Here is a 22,484-nt window from a genome sequence, read left to right as displayed (position 1 = left end):
GTCCAGTGTAGTTTTTGCATATCATATAATACGTGCTAAAGTTATCTTATATAATAAAAGACTGATGGTAATATGAATATATTCATTGTAAGTGCTCCAATGATCTGTCCTTGGTTATGTGCTATTCCAATTTTATGAACAAAGTGGGTGAAGGCAGGAACCAGTCCATTTTTCTTCTTTTTATTTCCTGTACCTAACATCCAGGAGATGCTTGATAAATATTTGTTGAATTGAAATGTGTCAGTAGCCAACAATTATGTTGATAAAGCTTTTCAGAGCTTGCAGAACCAGCTGCGGATTGCTCACTTGTACTCTGTGGTCAACACACATCTTCCTAACCAAATGGACAGACTATCTCTTCAAACTGATTATTCAAGAGGGCAGTTCAAGGAAACCAAAATTGCTATAGACTATATGCAGTTTTCAGTAGAGGCTCAACCACAGACTCAATCTCTCCCAAACTGCATCTGAACTTATCATTTACCCATAGCTAGCCAATCATAAGAGCATCCAGGGAAGCCTCTGCTGTCCTGAAAACCATCAGGGAGGCATGGAAATTTGCAAATGAAGTGAAAGGACAAACATCAGGAGTGAACAAAGACAAGCATGAAAAACAGGTAAAGAAGGGGACTAAAACAAAACACCTGCTTAGCTTTCCTACACTAACCAGATTTCTGAGCCAAACCAGGCCTTTGCCTTGACTGATTTCTGGAACACATAAATTTAAGAGCTAGAATATTATTCCCTGAGGGTATTCTACACAATAGCATTAAGATGTAAAGTGACAGTATGTAATGAACCTGTACAAAGGCAATCATTCACACAAATCCTCGTGTGCAAAAGTGGGAAAGCACCAGGATTCCAGTTCAGAAGACCTGGGTTTGACATCTAGCTCTGCCATCATTCTGTTACTTCTCTGGTAGTTCTACCAGTAAAGTGAAGGCAGTGCACCAATTAATTTCTAAACTTTAAACCTTACAATTTGTCTATTAGTATAACCCACCAGGCTTCAAAGTCTTCCATGCTGATTATCTTATTTGGCTCTAAAAAAGGCAGGCAGATACGACATAGATAATTACCCCCACTTTAAAGATAAGAAAACTGAGGCATAAAACCACCAAGTTTTCTTTCCCCGCCCCCCTTAAGTGTACTAACATTCTTTTTCTTTTTGGTATATTTTGAGTTCCAAGTTTACTCCCTCCCTCCAGCTCCTCTTCCCCCCATACAGAAGGTAAGAAATGCGACATCAATTATATATGTGAAGTCACAGAAAACATATTTCCATATTAGTCATGCTAAAAAAAAGGCAAGAAAAATAAAGCAAAAAAATTATACTGTAATTTGCACTGTTTATCAGTTCTCTCTCTTGAAGTAATATATCATCATATAATATAATATCATAATATAATATCATAATAATATCATATAATCCATCATAAGTAAGTCCTTTGAAATTGTCTTGGATCATTGTATTGCTCAGAATAGCTAAGTCTTTCACAGTTGATTGTCATTACAATACTACTGTTATTGTGTACAATGTTCTCCTGGTTCTGCTCACTTCATTCTGTATCAGTTCATAGAAGTCCATTCCCAGGATAAAACAATCAAGCCTAACATGTTTCAAGAGTAACCTGCAAAGTTGGAGTCATGATGGCAGAGTACCAGGAAGCAGTGCAATGAGCTTTCCTCAACCCCTTGCACCCCAAAATTCTTCCAAACAAATCTAGAAAATGCACAAGACTGAATTCTGATGGGGAAATCCAAATAAAAGTCACAGTGAGTAATTTTCCAGCTCATGGCAACACAGGGAGACAGAAAGAGGTCTATAGTCGTTGGGGAAGGAGTCTGACCAGGAATGCAGAGCACTCTGGCATCCAAGGAGAGGCTGTGAACTTGGGCATGAGGAGGTCTCAAACCCTTACTGGGGTGCCTCCACCAGGGCAGATGTGAACTGGCAATTCAGTCGCTCACTATCCAGTTCTAGGTCACAGATTCATGGTAGACTAAGAAGGGGACCTGTGCCTGTTCCTCTCTACACCCCTCCTGAGCTCTAGGATGTGAACCAAGAGAGAAGCTGGTTCAGAAGGAAGCAGCAGCAGTATAGTTCAGCTCCCAGGATCAGAGTGCAGTCACAGTTCCTGTTTCTAGCCCAGTCTGAAAGCTGCAGAAGAATAACAAGGAGAGGAATCCCATAGCAAATAAAAGCCTGCAAGGCTTTGCAGATAGCTGATAGGGGCTAAATCCAACACTGATCTTTTGTTTCTTATCTCCAAACCCAGGTCAGGAACTTGTAGAACTCAGACCAAGAGGTCAACAATCAGACTTTGCCCTGAATTGGGTGAATATTCCTAATAGTAGTGCACCAAACCTGGCCCTAACATTAAGTTGAAAGTCAGGAAGTAGGCTGGAAGAATGAACAAACAAAAGAAGAACTGCACAATACACAAGGCCATTATGGTAATAGGGACTCTCAAGATACAAACCCAGAAGAAAAGAATGATTTTGAAACACTCACAAGAAAAACACATCTTGGAACCAAATTCAACTAAAATTCCTAGAAGCAATGAAGTAAGAGTTTAAAAAAAGAGAGAGATAAAAATGTTTTGTCAATGAAGTGATAGTGGTAGAGGGAAAAAAATTGGAAAAGAAATAAGAACTAGGGAAGAAAGAACTGGAAAGGTAATCAGTAGCTTGGCACAAGAAATAGAAAACTTTGCCAAGCAACAAACTGCCTGAAAATCAGAATGGACTAACTGGAAGCCAATGGCTCTATGAGCCAACAAGAAATGTTAAAACAAAGTAAAAAGACTGAAAAATTAGAAGAAAATGCAAGGTATCTCATGGCAAAAATAACTGACCTGGAAAACAGATCAAGGAGAAAAAATGTGAGGAAGCCACTGGACAGCCTGACAGCCCTGACCGACAAAAAGTAACGCGATATATTCAAGAAACCTTAAAAGTAAATTGTCCAGATCTTGTAGAACTGGAGAGCCAAGGAGGAAACAGAGAGAATCCACTAATCTCTTCCTAAGAGAAACTCCCTAATGAAAACTCGCAGGAACATTAAAGTCAAAATCTAGAATTTCCCAAAGAAAAAATACTGAAAGTAACCAAAAAGAATTCAAGTACTAAGGAGCCACAATCAGGATCATCAGTGATTTAGCAGACACCACTATTAAGGAGTGGAGAGCCTGAAATGCCACGTTCCACAAGGCAAAAGATATAGACTTACATCCAAGAATAACTCACCCAGCAAAAGTGAAGGTAAACCTAGGAAAAAAGGAAAAAATGTACCCTTAATGAGATACTCCCAAGTATTTCTGATAAAAAAGACCAAAACTGTAGAAACTTTGAAGTTCAAACATGGGAATCTAGAGAAATATAAAAAGGTAAACATGATAAACAATGATAAAGGACTAGCTCACAGTCTGCGATGGGAATACGAGTCCCCTCTGAACACTACCCTTATCAGGTGCTGCAGAGCAAATCTAATTTAGACAGAGGACCTGGGGGGTGGTTTTGCTATGTCTTGATGATCTTAAGAGAAGAATGAGGAAGGGAAGAAGAAGGGAAAGAAAGGTTAGTGAAAATTGCCTCATATAACAAGGGTTTCCAAGTAGACATCTATATAAACAAGAAGGAGAGGTTAGAGCGGAAGTGCCACTTGAACCTCACACATCCGAACTTGTCAAAGAAGAAAAGAATACATCTGCACAGACTAGGTACAAGAATATATTTCACTCAAGAAGGAAATAGGAGAGAAAGGAAGAAGAGAGTCAGAGGGAGGGTGTTTAAGGGAGGAATTGGCCCTAAGGAAAACAAAGCCTAAGTTTATATAAACATATTTCTAACTCTTTGAATAGCAAAGAATGGGAATCTGAGGGGGTACCCATAAATTGGAGGATGGATGAATAAATTATGGTATAGAAATATAACAAAACTATTTTGCTATAAGAAATGATGAAGGAGATGGTTTCAAAGAAACTTGGTAAGATATATATGTGTGTGTGTGTATGTACATATACATACAAATATGCGCATTGATGCTGAGTGAACAGAAGGAGAACAATTAATACAAAGACAACATAGTGAAGACAAAACTTTGAAAGAATTAGAAACTCTGATCAACCATAATTCCAGGACTAAATGATAAAATATACTATCTACTTCCTGATAGAGGGAAGGACTCAGTATAGAATGAGACAAAATTTTTGAACATATTTTGCTTGACTATACGTGTTTGTTACATGTTATAGGGGCTTTATTTTTGTTTCTTTCACCTTTGGGGATTTGGGGTAGGACAGAGAGAAGGTAGATTTTTGTTGATAAAACAATATATAATTTTTTAAAAAGAGTAACCAAAAAAGTTAAGAATGCTTTAGCATGCTACCAAAGCCTTGAATTACAGAGACAAAATCCAAACCCTATAGATCTGAAGAGCAAAGTCCATTCAGAAGTGATGGTCAAATTAAAGTATTTGTAGCTAGAAAGAAATGAAATAGCCTCACCTTTAAAGAACAAGAGTTATTTGGTCTTTATGTATCAATAATACTAAGAATGAGCTGTTGGGTCTAGTAGAAAAGGTGGCATTCTACTTCTTATTAGTTTGACTGATGGCATATGGGGGCTGGTGTTCTGAAGAAATTCACTGTCCCTGGAGAACTGACCTTCATGCTTCTGCCACTTTTAGTCTCCCTGAGTTAAATCAGGGTCCAATTACACTGAAATTTGGTGTATATACATGTGACACACACACATCCTCACACTCACCAGCTGTAACAGAATATTGTTCCTGGTCTATAGGTCTTTTCAATCCATTTACTAGAGAATTATTAAATAATTAATTATTTGGAAGAGTTGGAATTATTACACTCAAGGAAAAAAGTTAGCAAGATAATGGTTTTATAATTCTTCAGTGCCTTTGAAATTCAAAAATAAATTTTAAGTATTCAATAAACTAGGAGAGGTAGTTTAGCACAGTGAATGGAGAACCAGCCTTAGAATCGGGAAGGACGAGGTTCAGATCCTACATCTGATGCTCACTATCTGTGGAATCCTGGCCAATTCATTTGTCTCTCATTATCTCAGGTAACGCTGTACAATTATAAATTACAGATATGCCAATTAACTTTGGCATACAACATTTCCACATGGTTACTGGCAGAATCACAGGTCTGGATCACAAGGAGAAAAAAGCCACAAAACATGAAAGCCACATAGCCTAAAAACCACATTAAAAAAAATGTCACATAAAAAGTGCCACATAACAGCCATCTAGAATTAGTAACCCACCAAAAATAAAACCAGGAATTCTGGCAGATTAGTAAATTACACATAATATTCAATAAGGGAAAATTATATACTATAACTTTTTTTAAAAGTTTTTACTCAACCAAACTTCTCATCTCTAGCTTGTCTATTCTTAATTAAGTATTCTTGGTATATATAAATACATATATATAAAGGCTATTTTAGTACAATCAGTGTGTACTTACTGAAAAGTAAAATTATGACACTATATGACTAGAAATATAAAGACAAATACTACTTTCTATTTGTGAACAAACACTTGAGATTCAAAGTCCATGAGCAGGACAGAAGTCAAGATGACCAGTGGACAAATCAGTGGAGGACCTGGGTGTCACGCTCTAAGCACTCCACAGAATGTGTTTCAGCCACCTTCATGGCCATTGGAACAAACTGCTCTCATCTACCCACGTCACTGGGGATAGTCTTTACATGCTTAGAAGTAGACATCCCTCTATGTCACTCATGGGTTTGAGGCCTGCCACTTTCTCAGCCTGGTTTAGCCTGTCTACCAAGAGGGCTTTACCAGGGTATACAGAATAGTGCAATGTTATGAGTGCTTTCATTCGGCACACTATTTCTCTGGCAAATAAACCTAAAATGCGCATAAAGACTGTACACTCCCAAAATAGGAAAAAAAAGTAGGACACATATCCTAAGGCAAATACTGCTAAGTAGAAAGGTAACAGAATCATTCTATATGATATAGACAGGTAAAAAAGCGAAAAGAAAATTCATTAGAATAAGTGAGGATGAGACATCTGTGTAAGGGCCACCCCAAACCCAACTACAGGGACTCAAATATAATTACTCATTAAATAGAGTGTAATAGAGGAAGTACAGCTAGCTAGATCTTTCCTAAAATGCATCAGGGACACATGGCAGCCCAGGCCTATGCTTATATAATAAGCTTGTGCCGGGAAAATACTGCATCCCCTTAGTCACTTACAAGTTCTGCTTTTACCATCCCCTTAGAGAATGGAGTTTCTAGCACACGCTGTTAATTGGCAGTGAGAGAGGAAATGCTTTCTCAAGCACCCATAAATCTGAAATAACCTGGGCAGCTGTGTGCTTTGGCTGGTCCAGAAAAGATGGGCCTCTTGGGGTTACTAAAGGATTATGTGGTCATTAGTACACCATTTGGAGGAAGAGACCATCATTTCACACAGGGATCTATCTCCCACATCAAGTTAAGCAAGAATGTAATGGTATAATTTAACCTCATCTGTCTAGCAGACCTAGTTAACAAAATGTATGGAGGAGTTTTTCCTTTAGCATTATTTGCCAGACAGAATAGGGCATCAAACAGGTTTTTCTTAGACAGAATTTACGGGAATTTAGTTATTGTGATTCAAGCAAAACAAAGCAACTGTAAGGCCTGGACCCCCAGGTGCAGACAGTATGGTGGAAAGAATACAGAAAATCCGGGCTCTCCTCTCAACAGCTCCGCCAACTCGCTTTGTAACCTTAGTCCAGGCCCTGGATTTCTCTGGGTCTCAATTTGTAAAATGAAGTGACTGGACTCAGAGGATGATCTTTAACATTCTTTCGAGTTCTCAGAAGTCAGTAGTGAGGCTCTAAAATATTTTTTGTGTTTTAAAGCCTTTTTCCTCTTCCTTTTCATTAGCTGGTGATGTACACTATCCAATTTGTTGTGATTCAGTCGTTTTTCAATTATGTATGACTCTTTGATCCCATTTCGGGTTTTTGTGGCAAAGATACTGGAGTGGCTTACCATTTCCTTCTCCAGCTCATTTAACAGATGAGGAAACAGAGGTAAACAGGAGTAAGTGACTTGTGACCCCGGGGTCACAGAGCTAATAAGTAAATAAGTATCTGAGGCCACATTTGAACTCAGGTCTTCCTGATTCCAAGCCTGTCACTCTATCCCCTGTGCTACCTAGATGCCCCTACAATGTCTGCTAGTCCTTAATTAAATGACCTGGCTTCATATACAGACAGTATCTTTCTTCAAAGTTTTCTAGTCTTGAGTCAGGGGTTTAATATGTCCTGGAGTGACTATGAGAGAGAAAATTAAACTGAGTCACTTCCAAGGAAGTGGACCCTCCTAATTATATGATCCTAGAAGAGAAAAAGAATCACAAACTATCCGAGAGGATCCAGACAAGTAAATAAGGACTAGATTTATTTCCTCTAATGAGCTTTAATTCTGCACTGGAAGGAGAAACCAAATTAACCCAGAAAATGAATGTGGATCAAAAGGCAAACCTGTTTTAATATCTTAAATCATTTAAAATACATGCTTTACATGACAGTAGTAATTTTTGTGGACTGAGGATAGGGAAACAGGTTTGGATGTAGTACAAGAACATTTATTGATTTGATATGAGAAAAGTAGGGACCTCCTTGGCTAATTTTCTAGGGGGAAAGTGTGGTGTAAGGGCAAGAACACTGTGATCAAAGTCAGGATGCCAGGGTTTCTGGGTCTTCCTCTGCCATTTAATGGCAGCATGACCTCAGGTAAGTCACATTATTTCTCTGGGCCTCCATTTTCTTACCTATAAAATAAGGAAGTTATAGTAGAGGATATCTAAGGGCCTTCTGGTTCTTTTAGTTTCTAATTTATGCTGTGTAAAGACAGAGTAGGTCATGGTATGTGTTCTTCTGATGCTACTTACCTGCAGACCTGAAAAATGCTCATCATATTTCAGAGAACCATTGTTTTAAATCCTTTCAAATAAATAATTAAACAAATAAATAAACCATAAAAATACCTGCGAATGCTTTGAGACCCAGTGACGGAGGACATTCAGTACTCGGTTGGTGGCTGTTCTTCTTATTATGAACTCTTTGTCACAGGTTCTCTCACTGTTGTTAAAGCCTTTGGAGGAAAAATTACATTGTAGTTAAAGCCAATTCACCAAATCTTGGAAAAGGTCATTTATTTTAGGACACTGTTGGAATGAAGCTCACCTACTGCTATACAAGACTGGGGCTTTCCAGCCACTGTTAATTCTACTTACCTATTATATTCCAGGTTCCACATAGTTGCAGGTGCAGTGAAATGAATGCCTCTCAACACTTTGTAATACCATTAATTACATGTAAAACTGGTTAAATAACTAGCTCTTTCTCTCATTTGGAATTGCTTTACTCTATCACGCAAATTTTCAAAACTGTGTATTTGGGTCGGTATTAGCTCATGCTTTTGCTCAAAAGGTAACGATATAAGAAAATGGTCCTCAATGTATTGGACCCAGATTATGTGCATACCTTTAACCTGTAAATTACACAAATGCCAAAATCCAGTTTTGGAGTTACCTCTTTACTCTGTAAACATAAATCCAATGTCCCTTGGACGGTGAGGGCAAAGGCCACCACAACCTCACCCAGAATCTAGAACTTAGTGAACTCTGGTATACAAAGCTGCAGTGTTGTTACTTGCTCTAAAATAATAGTAAAAAGAGCCAATCTACAGTCATGCCTATGGGAAGACAGTGAAGTAAAAAATCTCTATGAAGGATGGCGAGGGGACCTTCAACACACTGCTATTTGACATGATTCCACTTATAATTGTAGCTGAGACTGTACTTTTCAGAAGCTTGCCATGGATTTGTAGTAAATAAACATAGTTTCACATACTTAGGGATAGGAGAGACCTTAAAGATTCTGTAGTCCAACCTCCTCATTTTATAGTTGAAGAAACTGAGGCCTAAAGAAGAAGGTCTTGGTCAAAGTCAAGTAGCAAGCAGAAGATCTAGGATTTGAACCCAAGGCCACTGAGTCCATTATACTGCACAATATATAAACAGATAGAAATGGTAGTAAATAGAACTAAGAAGGAAACATAAGAAGAGAAAATAGAACAGATCAAGTTTTCACAGACTTTGAGGGCATTGAGGGACTGATTCTCAAGACCTCTGAAAGAGGGGAAGGTACCAAATGGTTTTTGAAGGGTAAAATGGTAGGCTTTAATAAAACCAAAAAAGGCGATTGGGAAAATTTTGATATTATAAATATCTCTTGACCTATATCCTGATTTTCACATCTCTACAAAATCTTTTCAATAGTAAGAGCTGGTTATCTATGTTACCTTAAATTGTGTGCTCAACGAAGGTAAGGCTTGAATATTTTAGTGAAGACAAGCACAGATGGTGTAGGGTCACCATGTATATTTCTGCAACATTCCTTCTAGACCTAGCTACTGGATCCTACTTCCATTCAGGTCTGACTGTTCTTGGTTTTGATGTTTATAATGATGACCAAAAACAACAATCTTTTGTATAAATGACACCTCAGCAAATTTATTTCTCTTATTCAAAATGGCTTCTAATCCTCTTTCTGCTTATTTGAACCTAATACCTTATATTATTGGCAGGGTTCAGGAGTTTTCCTGAAAAAGGACAAACCCCTCATTTAGATCACCCTTCCAAACAAGGCTTGATGATATAATTAGCTGAAGCAATCAGTACCTTGTGAATACCACTAAAATGGATCAGCAATATGCAGAGAATGGCCTTATGAACACATCAAGTTACTGGCATCCTTAAGGTATGATTTCAAGTGTGTTGGGAAAAGCTCTTTGTTGCCAGATATCTCCCCCACCTCCTGGTATCATGCCTGACATTTTGCCATTAAATTCTATCACATAAGCCTTTGGCATTAAGCCTTTCTGATTTCTAACATTCATTATCAATAAGCATTTATAGCACTTACTACATGCCCAACACTGTACTAGAGTTATAAGGAAAGAAAATCACACAGACTCTGACCTCAAGGACTTCCTCATTCTCAGTTACTAAAATGCAATAACTACAAAACAAACAAACAAACCCACCAACTGTTATCAGTTAATATCTTACAGTTCATCAAATGATTTTCAGGAACAAAGCCCTGTAGCATAGGTGCTTGGAATAGCTCCTTCAGGTGGGGACTAATGTTTTGTATTAGTACTCACACAATAGTTCAGTACCAAATACATATTAGGTGCTTCAATACTTGGGGATCAGGACTCAGTGTGGTAGCTCAGCTCAGAGAACCCAAACAGGAACATATTATATTGTCTTTGGACAAGGGTTTTAACTTCTGGTACCTGGATTTGTCATTAAAAATATTTGGATAACTATTTCAACATAATCGTTTTTCTAACCTGTAAAGACTTATATGAACTGATGCAAAGTGAAGTGAGCAGAACCAGGAGAACGTTGTACATAGTAATAGCAACACTGTATGATGATCAACCATGAATGACTCAGCAATACTCCAAGACAATCCAAAATTCTAATGATGAAGCATACTATCCATCTCCAGAGAAAGAACTGATATTGTTTGAATACAGAATGAAGCATGCTATTTTAACTTTCTTTCTTTCATTTTTTTCTTTTGTTTGAGTTTTCTTATACAAAATGACTAATATGAAAATGTTTTACATAATTGCATAGATATGTATATGTGTGTGTGTGTATATATATATATATATATATATATATAAAAACCTATATCTGATTGCTTTCCATCTCAGGGGGCAGGGGAGGGAGGGGGACAGGGATGGAATTTGGAACTCAAAACTTTAAATAAAAATGTTTAAAAAAATCTCTAGTGGCTCTGTATTGACCTTATGTTGATATATAATTTCATCTTTAATTATTGGTAATTTCTATTTCTGTATGTTTTAATATAGTTATTTGTATAGTAGTAATAATAAAATAATAGCTAGTATTTACATAGAGCTTTAAGACTTAGAAAGTACTTTACATATATTATCTCATATCATCCTTGAACCACTCTGAGACAGATGTTATTATTCCCATTTTACAGATGAGGAAACTGAAGCTGAGAGGTTAAGAGACTTGTTCAGAGTCATTCAGGTAGTACTAGTGTTTGAGGCATAATTCAAACTCATATCTTCCTGGTTCTAAGTCAAGAGCTCCATACACTATGCTACCTGGCTGCTATATGTGCATGTGTGTGTGTATATATGTATATGTGTGTGTGTGTGTCTGTGTGTATACACATATATGTAATTTATAAATTAAAATAATACATTTATTGAGAGTGTATACTCAAAAAATTTTTACTTATAGGAATATATAATCAAAAAAGGTTGGAGACTACTTATCTAGAGGAAAGAGCACTGAGAACCAAAACCATTTTTTTTTGTTAAGGAATCTTTTTTATTATCATTAAGCACCAGCTTAACATTGCAAAAATTCTCAATGACCCTTAAATCCCAACATTCTTAATAAAGGGCTTTTCCAGTAAGGACGTGTCTCCTCTTCCTTGGTTTGAAATTTTATGAAACAAAGGCCAAGAACTGTGTACATCTTGCAGCCACACTTGGAATGCTCCTGCAATGGGGACGACTGCACAAGATCTGGTCACTGCCCAGGGCCCCAAAAGACTCTTGTTCATGAACTGCCTCTTCACAAAGCAAGTCCACCACTTGCTGGGTTTGTTGCTCTGAGGATCAAAGACCTTCTCACAAAGCCTCAGCCCAGTTTCTTGCCTCAGCTGCTGTAAATAGGCCCTCATCACTTCATCTTCTTGCTTATTTGTAGGTTTGGCATAAATTGCATAATTAAACCTGGCTCTCCAGGAATAGGAAAATTAGTGATTCCCAACATATATAGTTCCTTCTCTCCTTGGCTTTCAGGGTTGCATTTCTGGAATGTCTTTAAACATTCAGAAATGTAAAGAGTTATGTAGGTCAATGTCCTATCGGCTTCATTCTTAATTTAATAGTTTTTGAAGAAGACATTGGCCTTGAAATAACAGATAGCCTCATCCATAATATCTATGTCTTTTGTTTCTCTTGGAACTGGTCCTTTAAATTGACTCCTAATGGGTAATAGTGCCATGTTTCCAATCAGTTTGATGCCGGGGTCCATGAGAGAGAGGTGGCATGCCAGCATCTTGGGAGCTGGGCCTGGGCTTCAGGTGAGCAGAAGGTAGTGGTTCCTGTCAGAGACCCCAGTACTTCCAGTCTGAACCAAAACCATATTAACCAGAGAAAAGGCTGAGGTGGGAATTCCAGAGAGCCATGTATATGAGGGAATTGTACAACCCCTCCAAAAACCATGGGGTCTCAGGGATAGCAGTGGACAGAGACACTGATGGAGTAAGGGTCTCCTGGGAAAGCCAGGAGCTACAGAAATGTAAGCCAACATCAGCGAAGGAGGAGTGACTAATAGAATAGTCTCTAGAAAAGCAGTAAAATTGCTAGACCAAGGCTGCTGATGCAGTATAGGAATTCTTAGAAATTTGTCTAAGCTCCTTGTCTAAGTGTCTTAGTGGAAAGAGGAGGAATTCTTGGTCTACTCAGAAACCAAAGCCAAGGGGTAGGAAAGGATGGAGCCATGATGCAGAAGAGCAAACTGTGAGCTATGTGTACTGTGTAAGACTAGGGGATGGGTTTATTCAACTTGAGGATAATATTATAAGTTGGGGATCCTGTGTGAGTCCCTGGGGGAGACAGTGCTCATTAGAAAGGGTCTGCTTGTCTCTCTAGCAAGTTTTTGGGTGGGGTATAAAGCACTTTATATACATGATCTCATCTGATTCTCAATCCTTTTAGGTGCTATTATCCCAATTTTATTATTTTTTATTTAACATTTCATTTTCCTCCAAATTACATGTGAAAACAATCCTAACATTTATTTTTTTCTATTTTTGAGTTCCAAATTCTCTTTCTCCCTCCTTACCCTCCCCCATCATTGAGGTGATAAGCAATTTTATATGGGTCATACGTGTACAGTCATGTAAAACATTTCCATATCAGTCATGTTGTGAAAGAAAACAGAGATCCCCCCCCAAAAAAAAACAATATAAAGAAAGTTTATTTTTAAAAGTATGCTTTAATCTGTATTCCGACTTCATCAGTTCTTCCTCTGGAAGTAGACATTTTTCATCATAAGTCCTTCAGAATTGTCTTGGAACCCTGTATTGCTAAGAATAGCTAAGTCATTCAGAGTTGATCATTGTGCGATATTGACGTTACTGTGTACAAGGTTCTCCTGGTTCTGCTCACTTTACTTTGCATCAGTTCACGTAAGTCTTTCCAGGTTTTTCTGAGAGCATCCTGCTCATCCTTTCTTATACTACAATTCTCTAGCAACCTTTGACTGCTTTCCCTTAGGGGGTGGGGAGAAGGGGCTTCAATTCTAGGATAATATTAGATGCAGAGTTTTTTTTTTAATTCTTTATGGTCCTAGTTAAAAGTCTTTGGCTTGCTATAAGATATAGTCAAAGTGCTACTATTACTGCTACTACACTAGGCATCTTAAAGGAAGTTCCTTTTTCGTTTTTTGTAGAGATATAGACACAAGCACAATTCTGATGCTGTTAGGTAAAAATCCCAGGTTAAGGCAAACAAATGACTCAGATTTGGGGGATAAAACCCTTGGTGTGTGCATGAACCAAAAAAATACCCATATTTTGTAAAAAGCTCCGACTATTGAATCTGGTCTGAGTTCTAATCTATAAATTACCTCTGAATAGAATAAATTCCTTCCTATCTAGGATATACTATGTAGTCTTTTTTAGAAGCAGGAGATTCGATTACATGGCCTCCTGAGAGTCTCTTTGGCCTTGTAAATAAAAAAAATAAGAGCAAGGGATTAATTTTCTGGTCTTCTGCTGCTGAATACAGAGGATTCCTGTCACATGAACACATTTTAGATGGCTTCAGGACTTCATGACTTAGTGAGAACATGACATCACCAATGGGACCACCCTGTCAGTGACATCAATCAGCAGGATGAATTATAAGTCTTGTCACATCCCTCTAGGGCCAAAATTTGAACCTCTCAGAAAAGCTTAGCAATACATGAAATAACATAAAAATGTACAACAAAGTGCTTGGGGACACAGCTACCTGGAAAGAAAGAGTCTGACTTAAAAACCAAATCTTAGAATTTTAGAACTAGAACAGATCATGGGTTTAAAGCTAGAAGGAGCATAGAGCCAGCAGTGGAAGGGCCCTCAGTGGTCATCCAGTCTAACCTCCTCAATTTACACATGGAGAAACTGCGGACCAAGGAGGTTAAGTGATGAAACATCAATAATTATTGGTTATATAGGACTTTTAGGGCAGCTAGATAGTGCAATGGGTATGGAGCTGGACCTGGAGTCAGGGAGATTCATCTTCTTGAGTTCAAATCTGGCCTCAGACACTTCCTGGCTGTGTGACCCTGGGCAAGTCACTTAACCCGGTTTGTTTCAGTTTCCTCATCTATAAAATGGGCTGGAGAAGGGAATGGAAAATCACTCCAGTATCTTTGTCAAGAAAACCCCAAATGGGGTCACGAAGAGTCAGATGTGACTGAGATGATTCAATAACATCAAATATGGGACTTTAAGGTTTTCAATCAATTTCAATAATTATCTCATTTAAGCCTGACAACAATCCTGTGAAGGAGGTTCTAAGGGAATTATTGTCCCCATTTTACAGATGAGGATCAGATTCCCAGATCTGAACCCAGGTCTTGACAACAAGTGGATGCCCTACCCACTACATCACAATGATTTTCTACATGTTTTGAGCAATTCCCTAGAATTTAGCAGATTACGACATAGATGGGTCGTATTATGCATGGGTAGAAGAAGCTCCCACATTATTATACTCTGATGTATTACTTTTAAAATCAAAATTTGTAAAGATTCTTTGACAACAAACCTATTTACATCGATTAAAGGCATGCAAAAAGTATGCCCTTTCAGTATAACCTCTATAGATATGCCCGGAATACTTGGGCCTAGGTTAGGAGCTATGTCAAGATGACAGAAAAATTTTATCTTGGTAAACATTCTATCTCCCAAGTCTCTTTTTAAAAAAGAAATAAAAAGGTATATATTGTTTGGTGAAAGAAGACACTACTCTTGGATAGTCCTTTGGGGAAGGATCATGAACACAACAATAAAACACACACTGTGAAACGGTGTTCACTTCTTTACTCTATGGCCGAGAGATGTCGATTAATTATGTAAACTGCTAACAGTTTTCAACCATGATTCAACTTTAAAAGGAACAGAGCTAAACAGGTTAAGTCCACCATTTTGACCAATTTCAATGTTATGCCTCTGTCATACTAAAATATCACTGCAACGGAATTTCAAAATTCACAAGACTGAAAGAAAAAAAATCAAACAAAGATTCTCGGGTGTTTTGTCTTAGCAATAGGAGCTGGTTAGTTTCCCGAAATGGGAACTTATGCAGTTCAGTCAGGCAAAGCCTCCAGCCGAATGCCAGGTTGGTGGCCATTAACTTATTATGAGTTAGGCAAAAACAAAATAAAATCACTGTATGATTCATTATGATTTTCCATCAACCAAAACAACAAACTGCAGAGTTTTTACTCACAATTTGATTCCCTCCCCAAGTGAGCACAGTAACCATCTATTAAAATTCTATTAGCAGACACTGACAATTGGAGGGGACGGGGTTATTTAGGGAGGAAGGACAGCAGGTGCCAATAAGGGGAGGAGAATAATGGGAGAAGTGGAGAAATAAAAAGCATTTAGTAATGGGAATCTTCATCAAATATTAAAATGAAATGAGAAAAACCAAAGAATTTCATTTTCAGTTCTTTAAGAAGCTGAGTATAAATGATGGTTTGCTAGTAAGAATAAAAACCAGTGAACTATGGGACAGTTTATTCAAAGCCCATAATGAAGATGAATGAACCAATGATATTTAATTATATACTTATGAGAAATATTTTAATGAGCATGGATTTCATTAGCAAGGTATGATGTTTAAACAGTAGAAGGAATTTTCTCCAAACTAGTCCATGTAACTTTAATGAATACCCAAAGACCATTGATTGGTGACTTATTTCTAAGTTACTGAAGGAAGTTAAATAGCAGAAAAGTCACAATGCATCAAGAAAAAAAATAGCTATAAGCAGTCCATAGCCAAATGTGATCTGGAAGACAATAAATATCAAATGATTACTTATAATACTTAGCAGAATGGGAGGATGTGTGGCATAGTAGAGAGATAGTCTTAGAGTCAGAAAGGCCTGTATTCAAGGCTTGCTTCTGATCTATACTGTGTGGGTTACCCTGATAAAATCATCTAACCTCTCACTGCTCCCAGGAAACCAAGACCATATATAGCCAAAATGCATTAATAGGGGCGGCCAGGTAGCACAGCGAGTAAGAGCACCGGCTCCAGTGTCAGGATGACCTGGGGATCGAATCCTGGGCTCAGACACTTAGCACCCACCCAGAAACACCTGGCCGTGTAACCTTGAGCAAGTTACTTAACCCCAGTTGCTTAGGGGTGGCCAGGTGGCTCAGCGAGTAAGAGCACTGGCTCCAGTGTCGGGATGACCTGGGGATCAAATCTGGGCTCAGATACTCAGCACCACACCCAGAAATAACTGGCTGTGTAACCTTGAGCAAGTTACTTAACCCTGATTGCTTTAAAAAAATAAATAAATAAAATGCATTAATAAGGGAAGGTTACTGACAGATAGGGTTCCTTATACCAAAGGTTCTCAAAACTTTTTGTCCCACAACCTCTATACACTCTTAAAAATTAGCGAGTGTCCCCTTTCCAAGAACTCTGTTTTTATAAGTTATATCTATTGATATTTACCATGTTAAAAATTAAAATATTTTAGTGTTATAATGAAAATAGTTTTAACCTTGTAGAACCCCTAAAAAAGGTTTTGGGTCCCTGGAACACATTTTGAGAACCACCGCTCCATCCCAATGAAATCATAGTGTTAGAAACTCCTTCCCTTCTAAAGGAAGTGTTATACAACTCAATATAATGGTGATCTAAGGGACAAGACCTACCAAGAGAAAGATATATGCTCTATCACTATAAACCAAAGGCTCTTACATTTCTGCATGAGTCATAGACTCCCTTTGGCATTCCTCTGAAGCCTCTGGAACCCTTTTCAGAATAAGGTTTTTAAATGTGTAAAATAAAATATATAGGATTACAAAGGAAACCAATCATACTGAAATACAGTTATCAAAATATTTTTTTTAAAGCAATTGGGGTTAAGTAACTTGCCCAAGGTTACACGGCCAGTTTGTGTGTGTGTGTGTGTGTGTGTGTGTGTGTTGTGTGTGTGTGTTAAGTATCTGAGGCCAAAACCGATCCCAGGTTCTCTCGACTCCAGGGACGGCGCTCTTACTCACTGCACCACCTGGCCGCCCCTCAAAATATTTTTAAAACATTCATAGATGCTAGGTTAATAACCCTACCTCTATAGTGAAAAAAAAACAACAATAAACTATTTAGTGTTTTAAGTTTGCTAAGGACATTTCAAACTAGTTATCCTCAAGTAATCTTAAACTCAAGATGTCCAAAAGTGAATTTATTTTTCCCCTAAATCTTCTCTTCCTAATTCCCCCATTTTGTTGAAGGCACCACCATCATCCTTCCAGACTCCCAGGTTTATAATCTCAGCATTATTCTGAACTCCTAGTCCCCTCACCCCACATATTCAATCAGTTGCCAAATCTTGCTGTTTCTACCTTTATAACATCTCTCCCATTCCATGAAAGTTTCCCTTGCCCTTTTACCACCACTTTCATTTAGCCCATATCAGCTCTCACCTAGATTATGGCAAGAATTTCCTAATTACTCTCTGCCACAAATTCCTCCTGACTCCAGTAAATCCTACATACTACTGCCAAAATAATTTTCCTTAAACATAGATCTGACCCTATGACTCCTATATTCAATTAACTTCAGTGCCCTCTAGGATAAAATATAAACTGTTCTGTTTAGCTTTAAAAGCCCTGTGCAATCTAACCCCAATCTATCTCTTCGCCATGCTGGATGTTACTCCTCATCTCTCGCTCTGTGATCCAGTGAACCTGGGCTCTCTGTACTTCACACCAAACTCTCCATCTCCATTTGTGTTTCTGCATTGGCCACATGCCTGAATGCATTTACACCTAACCTTACAATCTCCTTCTCTTCCTTTAAGATGCAGTTCAAGCACCGTCTTCTGCATGAAGATCCCTCCAAATGCTAGTGCCCTTCTTCACAAACTATGTTATATTGAACTACTTTACATTTATTAGCTTTCTATTAATGTTATTTGTATTTACATAGTCATTTGTCTTTTCCATTAGAACATAAGCTCATTGGGAGTACGGATTGCTTCATCCATTGCATCCCCAGGGCCTAGCACATACAAGGTGCTTTAAAATATTTATCAATTGATTTAAAGTTTCCAAAGTAGTGCATAAACACAGAAATAGGACAGAATCTGGCCCTGTAATATTAAAAGATTGGATACTCCTCACTTTTCAAAGCAGAAATGTTTAATTCAACATAATCTCATTAAACATTCTTTGGATATACATCCACAAATACACTCAGCATTCCTTATACAGTATAACACTGTGCTAGGTGTTAGGTATACAGAAATGAGAAGAAAACAGTATCAGTCCCCAACGAGCTCCCATTTGCTGACAGAAGAAGAGCAGAGTTATGGAGTGGGGGTGGGGGGCAAATAAGCCTATGGCAAAAGAGTCCTCCCTCCCTTTTCTTGCTTCTAATAATCTCAATTCTTTCTCCATAATATTATCCTAATTTGGCCTTTCCTCACTGGTCACAACCTTAGTTCAAGCTGTCATACCTAAATTAATACAATGACCTCCTAGCTGGTGTTCTTCTCTCTGTTGGCTCCCCCTTTCATCTCTTCTGCCAGATTTTTTTTCTAAACACCATTTTTGACATTTTATTCTCCTGCTCAAAAATTTACAATGGTCTGAGCCTGGACCAGTCAACTGTTCCCCCTAATTTTTAAGGCTCTCCATTATTATCTGGTCCTACTCTACTTAGCCGATCATATTTCCCAACACATTTCAACATAAACTCTATGCCACTGCTCATGTCATCTGACACATTCACTTTACCTCTCTGTTTTTGCCTGTGTGACTGCACATGCCCCCTTCCTTCTGCTTACTCATATCTTACCCATCCCTTTAAATCCTAGATCAAGGTTCATTTCTTTGAATTTTCTTGACAATGCAAATTCAAATTAAGCTCTCCTCACAGTTTGTATCACAAAATCAAAACTTTATCAAATATCATCATATTTTCTAATTAGATAGCCTATACAAATGAACACTTCATTATATTAATAATAATCGCTGGGGCAGCTAGGTGGCGCAGTGAATAGAACACCGACCCTGGAATCAGGAGGACCTGGGTTCAAATCCGAACTCAGACACTCAACACAAAAACTAGCCATGTCACCTTGGGCAAGTCACTTAACCTCAAACTGCACTCCAAAAAGCAATAATAATAATAATAATAATAGTTAACATTTATATAGCACCTGTTATATGCAAGGCACTGTGCTAAGGACATTATCTCATTTGATCCTCACAACAACCCTGGGAGGTAGAGATTATTATCACCCCCATTTTACAAATAAGGAAACTGAGGCAAATAGAAGGTAAGTGCCAAGGCCAGAGTTACACAGCTAGTGAACATCTGAAATCACATCTGAACTCAGGTTTTCCTGACTCCAGACCTGGCACTGTATCCACTGTGCCACTTCTAACAGTCTAAAACATCCAGAAGAGAAGTTGCCTTAATTGAAAATGAACCCGAGTTGAAGAGATACTCTGGGGATGGCGAGGACTTCCAAGTGATGGTGTTTCCAGATTCTGACATGCAGGTTCCATTAATCCCTGAGCATCACAGGGCCCCCAGGAAGTGGCCTGTAATCACACAAAAGAAAAATCAGGGGCAGCTAGGTGGCACAGTGAATAGAGCACCAGCCCTGGAGTCAGGAGGACCTGAGTTCAAATACGGCCTCAAACACAACACAAAAACTAGCCGTGTGACCTTGGGCAAGTCACTTACCTCCAACTGCCCTCCAAAAAGCATGAGAGAGAGAGAGAGAGAGGGAAAGAAAGAGAGAGAGAGGGAGGGAGGGAGAGAAGGAAGGAAGGAAGGAAGGAAGGAAGGAAGGAAGGAAGAGAAAAAGCAAGTGACTTAAGACAAGGATTGTCCAGATTACATATAACATACAATCAGAAGGACAATTTACAGACAGGGGTTCTTAATCTGATATTTATGGACCAAAGGATCCGTGCATAGATTTCAAGGATGTATGAACTAATGAAAAAAAAATACATCTTTATTTTAATATAATTAATTTCCTTTGTAATCCTATGTATTTTATTTTATGCATTTAAAACCACTATTCTAAGGAGGGGTCCATCAAGATTCACCAGACTCCAAAAGGGGTTCATGACACAACAACAATGATGAAGTTCTCTTGTGGAACTTGCCCATCAGTTATGTATCTGGTATAGACAATAGAAATGGACACTTATCTGGGCCTAGAATTAAACAGAAGAAAGCCAGTGGGCTGGTTTACCTTCAGGAAATTGCAATTTTTTTTAATGACTTCTAATTCCTCCCAGAAACAAAGATCCCTATTTTAAATGTCAATATTCTCCCAGTGCTGGTAGATGATTTCAAAACATGGACCATGACAGGCCCTGAAGAAGTGAAAATAAGCATCAGAGAAAAAGTCATTACTCTTTCTGCCACAAGTTCCTCCTGAGTTCAGTCCATCCTACATATTACTGCCAAAATAATTTCCTTTAAGCATCGATCTGACCCTGTGATTCCTGGATATGAGCAGGATGCATCAAATTACAAAGAACATTGGAGAAGAACAGGAGTAAAAGATGTCATTAGGAAAATGGAGGATTGAGAAGGAAGACTAAGTGGTCACATGGTAAGCGGGGGGCACAGGTAGACAACTTCTGTGATGTCAGGAGAAAGTGAGGAAGGCCCCCAATATGCTAGATTGACCCTTAAGGACATGAAGTCCACAGAACGGGCAGGCATAGCTAGTTTCCACTCTGAATCTCTGTTGGGAATATTCAAGTTCATGAGAGATCATAGACCTACTTATGGATATTGGCACAAAGCACTACTGCATAGGGTGCTTGTACGTTTATTAATCATCTCGTGTGTTCATCTTTGATCTGTCTAACTAAAATGAAGGCTATTTGTGGGCAGGGATAGTCTCTTAAGTTTGTCAATGTTTGTATCTTAAATCATTTAGCACTGTAAATATATTGATTAGTAGGGGTGGCTAGGTGGCGCAGTGAATAGAGCACTGGCCTTGGAGTCAGAAGCACCTGAGTTCAAAGCTGGCCTCAGACACAACACAAAAAAATAGCCATGTGACATTGGTCAAGTCACTTAACCCCAATTGTCCTACTTTCCCCCCTCCAAAAAGCAAGATAGATAGATAGATAGATAGATAGATAGATAGATAGATAGATCCAAAATTCTAGTGGTACCTGTGATCTTCTGTAGAAAACCCACAGAAAATGATTAATAGATGAAGATATAAGAATACTTAGCTGCCTTAAAGATTTTTCTTAGGCATCCCAAAGTAACTTGAGAAACAGAGTGTGTTACTTACTTGTAATGAGAGAAGTTCCTAATTGAGATTTAATTTTGGCTTTGCAATATTGTTTATTTTTATAAGTGATACAAAAACAACATCCCAATTAATTTATTATTTTCCCTCAAGTTACACATTTCCAAGTATTTGTTAATATGCCCCTTTGCATTCCCCAAAAAAGCATAAAAGGATTTTATTTGCTTTATTAGCAAACATGTGCGACTGTATTATTTTACCTTAAAAATGAGTCTTCTAGTTTTAATATTATTCAGTTTCTTCTGTCAATAATTCTGATAAAGCTATCTTCTTTAAGAAACATTTTCTGTACTGATAAAATTTTACGTTGCCTTCTCTAAGCTGAAATATTGCCATTAAAAATGGCAAAATGATAAGCATGTGTGCTAACTTTTTATTAGTTAATATACTTTCTCTAAGAATTCATCAAGACTGAAGTCTCTGGTGAAACATTTCCACAGCACAGTGTTTCAAGTTCATTCTTTGTTCCCTCATCAAGCCATTTCCTGGTACTCACAGAGAGAGTGTACAAATCATTGTGGAGTAGCTCTCCTCTCCAAAGGAAAGGACTAACAAGAAACCTGGTATATGCACAACCTTTCAAGGATCATCAGCTTTCAATTATTTTCATGTAGTTTCTCCATGGAAAACCTGCCTTTCAAGTTTACTGCCAAAAACCTACAGTTCTCTGGCTAATTACTTAATTATTTCCCTACTCCAGGAAAAATGTAAGAGTTGGGAACTCTGAGCAGGTTGTGCTTTCAATCATAGTCTCTAAGATCCCTTCCA

At 38.1% G+C, this 22,484-nt stretch overlaps 2 protein-coding genes and 1 pseudogene across 3 annotated transcripts in view; all 3 read right to left on the bottom strand.

Annotated features, from left to right (window-relative positions):
• Positions 1–22,484, bottom strand: part of CKMT2 (creatine kinase, mitochondrial 2) — a 511,259-nt gene that overhangs the window by 127,489 nt on the left and 361,286 nt on the right. The gene's annotated exons all lie outside the window — the stretch shown is intronic.
• RASGRF2 (Ras protein specific guanine nucleotide releasing factor 2) overlaps positions 1–22,484 on the bottom strand; it is a 323,013-nt gene that overhangs the window by 61,920 nt on the left and 238,609 nt on the right. The window contains exon 18 of the mRNA XM_069085026.1: positions 8,043–8,149. Within this exon, the coding sequence (XP_068941127.1) occupies positions 8,043–8,149 (107 nt within the window). The remainder of the gene's footprint in view (positions 1–8,042; positions 8,150–22,484) is intronic.
• Positions 11,418–12,251, bottom strand: LOC138158793 (actin-related protein 2/3 complex subunit 3 pseudogene; annotated as a pseudogene).

This window comes from Petaurus breviceps, unplaced genomic scaffold (genome assembly GCF_028583685.1).
Source record: "Petaurus breviceps papuanus isolate PSGF00001 unplaced genomic scaffold, PetGlider_PUasm1.0 175, whole genome shotgun sequence".
Lineage (NCBI taxonomy): Eukaryota > Metazoa > Chordata > Mammalia > Diprotodontia > Petauridae > Petaurus > Petaurus breviceps.
Note: the sequence above shows the minus strand (reverse complement) of the source record. Positions and strands in the feature narration are given on the sequence as shown.